Genomic DNA, 6,000 nt, shown 5'->3' with positions numbered 1-6,000 from the left:
ATATATATATATATATATATATATATATATATATATATATATATATACGTATGTATGTTATACGATAACTGGCATTTGTGAATCGATTTTGATGATGTTTTTTTGTTGGAAAGAGGGTACGCGCACTTTCCGGTAACCGATTCCAATAAAACATGGCAAATTGTTGTAGGTAATTCTATGAATTTTTGAAGTCGGTTTATTTAATAAAAAAGTTATGCAAAATACCTTCACGTTAGTGTTGTTAGCGCAGACCACGGTTGTTAGTGACAACACCGCAACGATGTGGTGGAATAGGGGCATTGTTAGTAGGTAACGCCGGGATCGTAGGAAGGTATGCAGATATAAAATTGATTCATCGGATTTATTCCTGTTTTGTAATATTCGATTATATTCATTTGTCTATTTTAAATAACTTTGCTTGTTTTCGTGGTACGGACAATGACACATCAGACTACACATTTTTGTTCGAAAATCGCCTCCAGTGCAACAGAACAAGATACGTCAATGTGTAGCTTGATGTGCTGGCGTGTATACACAGTTACACACAAACACTATTTCAATATCTGTCTGATGATGGTAAGAAGGATGGTAACATCATATACTAATGACGTACGTTGCTAGTCAGTACTATAAAATGTTAAAAGGTTGCGCCGACTCTAGAGACAGGCGATGCAATTTCTAGAGTTTGAACAAGGTTCAAACTCCAAAGTGAAATACAAAATGTTTGGTCAATATTTTGAACTAAATCAATCTTGACTTACCAATAATAGCGTGTACTCGTACCGAGAGTTGTGTACGTAGAACCAGGGCATTTTTGCGGCTGTAATGAAAAATTATTACTTTAAACAAAATACGTTCTTCAATAGTAATTCGAAGCTAACACTTATTTTAAGTAAAAAAACTATAAGCTGTTTGAATAATAATTTCTATATCAAAATCAATTTACAATTTTTTTATTAAAATAAAAAACATCCAAATCATAAATATAATAACAACCCCTAACGTCTTTGTTGCCGATATTATTTATTATTATCATCAACGAATAATGTAAAATATCTTCGTAAGCAATATTCATTAAGTAAATAACAAATAAAACACCAACACATGTGCACGAATATGTCGATACTGTATTAAGATTAGTGATTTATAATAAAAAATAACTTATACATATATTAGGGTATATATCTACTTTTAAATATATACTAATATACCTTCATTTAAGTAAAAATAAATTGTATTATTGTTTAATATTAGATAAGTATATCTGCAATAAAATGATGATTTTTAATAAGTAAATGCAACATAGCTTTGCTGGTTACAAGAATATTTAGAAATATATTTATTTTCCTCTACGACCCTACATAGTAAGAACTTCTTCCTTCCGCCTTCGAAGATATCTACTAAATTAATAAAGCCGATCTCTAACGCATATACCTTCTACGTAACAGTTTTTATTTGGACTCACTTTTCAATTATCTCTTGTGCACTATCCTCGTCTTCGGACATGTCATCTTCTGTGTCCAGAATCCTTATTAATGACGTCATTGGCTTTTCGTCATAGTCAACTATACCAGAGTCGAAAGACATTTGTCTAATTATCGAGAGATCCGCGTCTTCTATTGCACTGAATGAGACTGAATATCGTTGATTGTCGTCTTCCATTGTGTTGTTAATTTTCCCTTCTATAAGATTATGAATACAGGCTGCGTCTATTTCAGAGCACTTTTGTAGTTACCATTTATTTATTAAGCGTTTGGTATAAGATAAATCAAATTCCTCTTATTCGTAGTTGTCTTACGTAGAACACAACGTGTAAAGATTAATTCTACACTGAGCCAAAGACTAACATTAGTAGCATTGTGGACCGTGCTCTCTTCTTTTGCTGTATTAACGAGTTACATCAATTGAAATTGAGAAATTGCAACATTATATCCTATAGAGACGACGCAACATATTGTCATTTACTCACTTACTCCTATTAATGTGTTATAACACCGCTACTGTTCTGTCTGTGAGTTCGACATACCATCAAATAAAATGATAGAAATGAATAATTCGAATTAACATGCAATATAATACAACCTACTTTGCGAAACAGGCAAAAATATACTTGGCGAAATCGGCACTCTACAAAAGAATTGACAACCACCTTTACACCATTTTGAAGTTATATTTATAGTGCAGTACACAAATCCCGCCTAAGGTCATAAAACCGGCATTATTGTTGCCACCGAAATGAAATAGTTTTTGGGTCCAGTTATGTGATGTTGCCTCGACGGACTGAATCTGTATATCAGAAAAAATGTTTACAATGCGATCTCTAGAGATCGATTCAATTTCATGATGTCGCATTTGCATTGCTGTGATAATACACAGATTCGCTCGTGAAATGACAAGTTTTCGAAGTTGAGTCCTGTGATCAACAACACAAGATCATCGATGTCAAGACTACAAAAGTTGGTAAACCATTTTTTGACGCTGTTGCATAAAGTGTAAGTAATCTGAGAAGGGCGAATTTCTAAACTCCGATGATAACATTAATGAATATAGGACTATGACGTGTAACTTACTTAAGGATGTTAAAATATGACTCTAATGGAACTATTTCTGTAAAACTTCAATTTGATGGGGATTTCATAGATCTGCTTCACCGACCGAAACGACGGCGTTTGGAGGATTGGCTCACAAAGTATCAAAACAAACTGAATATAAGTGCCAGCAATTGGAAGTATCTACAAGAGTTAAAGTTTGCTCTGCAACGAGATGTTCTCAAATTATATGACGTGCTGCCACATGTTAATAAAATTTTATAATACAATTTAATTATATTATTGTTTCATTATTATTTCAATTTTCACCAAGAAGCTTCAAAATCTCGGTTTTCCGCTCCGGCGGAGACGTCTCGCGTACGCACGTTGACCCCTCGACGTGATTACGCTTCTGTTGCCGCTGCTACCCGACTCATTGCTCCACAGCCACAACACAGGCAACCAACGAAGGGGAAAAAAAAGAAATAGAAACTCATCTCTGGAGCCGTGTGGTCAGTACCACCGAGACGAGTAAACCAGTGCGACGAGGATGGTTTCAAAAATGTGGAAAAAAAAGAAATACACCAGCCGTAACCTTATAACCAATATGTAAATATGTCGTCCAGAAGTACCGACGACGTTGCTATACGTGTCACGACTTCCTTAGGTACTCCACAAAGTCTGCGGATATTGTGGAATACATGCGGCTGAAAGCTACTGCTGCCCTGATTGTCGAACAGTTGGAGTCCCGCCACAAAGTGAATAAAATTCATTTGTGGTGAGAGTACCAACTCTACATCTGTCAGTACAAGTCTACAAGTGTCTGAAGGGTGTCATGTACCGACGTTTCCTCACACGTCGCGGTCCTTACGTGTAAATAAGTAAAAAAAATGTTATTACATTATTATGTATTAACCTGATTGTAAATAAATTAATAAAAAAAATATGTAATATTTATATAATATAATGTAATATATCATATTAATTCACAAGTGTAGATTTTTATATTGAAGTAATATCCCGCAAGACACATTCTTATTAAAACTAAAGCAAACAGATTGGGGATGTTGAAGTAATGTAAATTATTAATTAAATTAAAACCAAAGTTATCACTAAAAGTTAAAATTAGACGTAAATAAAATTTTGTCTTCTATTGTAAAGTTGAACCAATGTAGTATACCAGGTTATTGCCTGTTAATCGTCGATATGATATTTCGTCTTGGACAGGTGCGGTAAAAACCGATATGTTGTAATTCGAGAGAGCTTAAAGACTAATATTTAAAGTATGTGTCTCTAAGCTCTGTTCATACCCTACGCTTAATTATTCCACGGTGTTGAAGCAATTTCAGTCAGGAAATGAAAAAAATATATTTTATATACACTTTGTAAAGACTACATGGGCAATTAAATTTGAATCCTGAACATTCCAACGCACACAAGAGGAATTACATGACTACCATACAAAATTATTATATTATTACTCAGTTTTATCTTTCAAGAACCTAGACTATATTTTTTAATAAATCGCTTACGGTACCTAGAGAATATGGTAAGAAGAAAATGTAGAGATACTATTTCCACTTGGTTGTATACTTAAAGGTACGATAAAATGGGGAACTTCTAATCATAATATCTTAAAGGCTTAACGGTACGCACGCACGCACACTCACACACACACACATACACACACACACTCTTCATCTCTCCCTCATTCACTCACACACAACACAACGAAAATACTAACTTTTTAAATTACTGTCTAATCACAATATATAAATAACTTGTTCAACCAAGATTTAGCGACCAGGAGGTCTAAAATACGGGGCTCTCTTAGCTTAGGCTATCACAAATCTATAAACTATAAATATTTAAGAGTTGCTGTGTTAGTTTTTAATAATTTTTTTTGTGGTAGAAAATATACAATTATTTAAAAAAAAATCTAGGCCTGACCCACTACACTTTTTGTTGGTATGTAAAATCAACTTTTTTCTTAAAGTGCTATCGAAGTTCACTATAACAAAACACAGTACACAGAATTTTAAAATCGTTTGCTACCCAGAAATCGATTTGGGTTAGTAGTGCCGACAGGCAGCACGTCAGGCGAACAACTGGGGCTGGGGCCCACGCTGTAGCTCCCTCGATCTAACGCATACGTCACTATTCAGTTACTATATAAAGCAATTACGTGTATGTGATCTTAAAATTAATGGCTTTTCTCATCGCACTGAAATGCTTAAGTTGTAAATCGCAAAGTTAAAGAAAAATACATTTTAATATTAACATCAAACGTCATAAGTGATAGTAAGTTTGATTTTAAACAAGAAACAAACCACTACCTACATTAAATTTTATATATTACTGATATAATATTGTGCGCGTATAAAATAAAATGCATTAACAGATTTTTTAAATTACTCACGCTGTATATAATAGTGCACACAAGTTCATTGTTCAAACAAAGCGCAAGTTTTTGTTGCACCTTCGACTTCTACGCGATTGAAAATTGCCTACGAAAAAAGCGATGACAAAACAGTCTCGTTTCGCTTGAATATAAAGTTTTCGAACTTTCTAACGTAATAAGTCAAATACTATTCATTACGAATAGTCAGGTAGATACTATAACAAGAATTCTACTAATAAGATGCGTTTTTAAAATAGTTTGCGCTCGTCTCTTATAGGTTATTATAATAACAGTCTTCAAGTATACAAAGAGTCTATTTTTAATACATGTTGGTGCCGTAGCTAAGTGCTTAAAAACTTACGGGAAAAAATGTTTTCACTAGACTTTTCCGAATATATGTATAATTTTAACACAGCGGTGGTTGTTCGATTTACCACATGGGATACCGGGTTAGTAGGTTGCTATCCTAAATAAATTTACATGTGTCGAATCCACGTACTATTTCTGTTTCGTGCGCCACCGAAATGGTGCGACGACCTTACTGATATATACGTACTGTCGTTTGCATTAATACGTAAACATTTAGTGGAATTACCATCAACAAATTTTCATAAACATATGTTAAATTGTTATAACATTTTACGTTTTAAACGATCAACATGTATAATTGTATATGTAATATATACAATTATTTCTATGCTAAATTTTCATGAGCGCAGTTTGCGCATTGAGAGAACGGTTGCTTCTAAATTGACAGGTAGAAGTTTCGAATCTCCGTGGTGTTGTGTCTAGGACTTTTTCACACCTTTTTCTACAATGAGCTAGGGTGGGGTACTATGGCCTTAACTTTCCCTTAGACTTTTGTAGCTCATATATCACCCAACCCCAATACAGCGTTATGTATAAAGAGTGAAAGATGAATAATACAAATATATATACATATATACACACACACACACACACACACACACACACATATATATATATATATATATATATATATATCCTGTGACTCCTGTGGACCCTCTGCGTGGAATTGCAGTGACTGTCACTCATAATTTTTATCAGACA

The 6,000-nt window shown here is 33.8% G+C and overlaps 1 protein-coding gene across 3 annotated transcripts in view; it reads right to left on the bottom strand.

Annotated features, from left to right (window-relative positions):
• Positions 1 to 6,000, bottom strand: part of LOC113233202 (FH1/FH2 domain-containing protein 3) — a 63,060-nt gene that overhangs the window by 10,667 nt on the left and 46,393 nt on the right. For all 3 annotated transcript variants that reach the window (XM_026468273.1, XM_026468419.1, XM_026468350.1), the window contains exon 4: positions 762 to 820. In XM_026468273.1, coding sequence (XP_026324058.1) covers positions 762 to 820 — 59 coding nt within the window. The remainder of the gene's footprint in view (positions 1 to 761; positions 821 to 6,000) is intronic.

Source organism: Hyposmocoma kahamanoa, unplaced genomic scaffold (assembly GCF_003589595.1).
Source record: "Hyposmocoma kahamanoa isolate Upper Pololo Valley unplaced genomic scaffold, ASM358959v1 100021, whole genome shotgun sequence".
In the NCBI taxonomy this organism is placed as follows: domain Eukaryota; kingdom Metazoa; phylum Arthropoda; class Insecta; order Lepidoptera; family Cosmopterigidae; genus Hyposmocoma; species Hyposmocoma kahamanoa.
The sequence above is the reverse complement of the archived record's forward strand: the minus strand, read 5'-3'. Positions and strand labels throughout refer to the sequence as shown.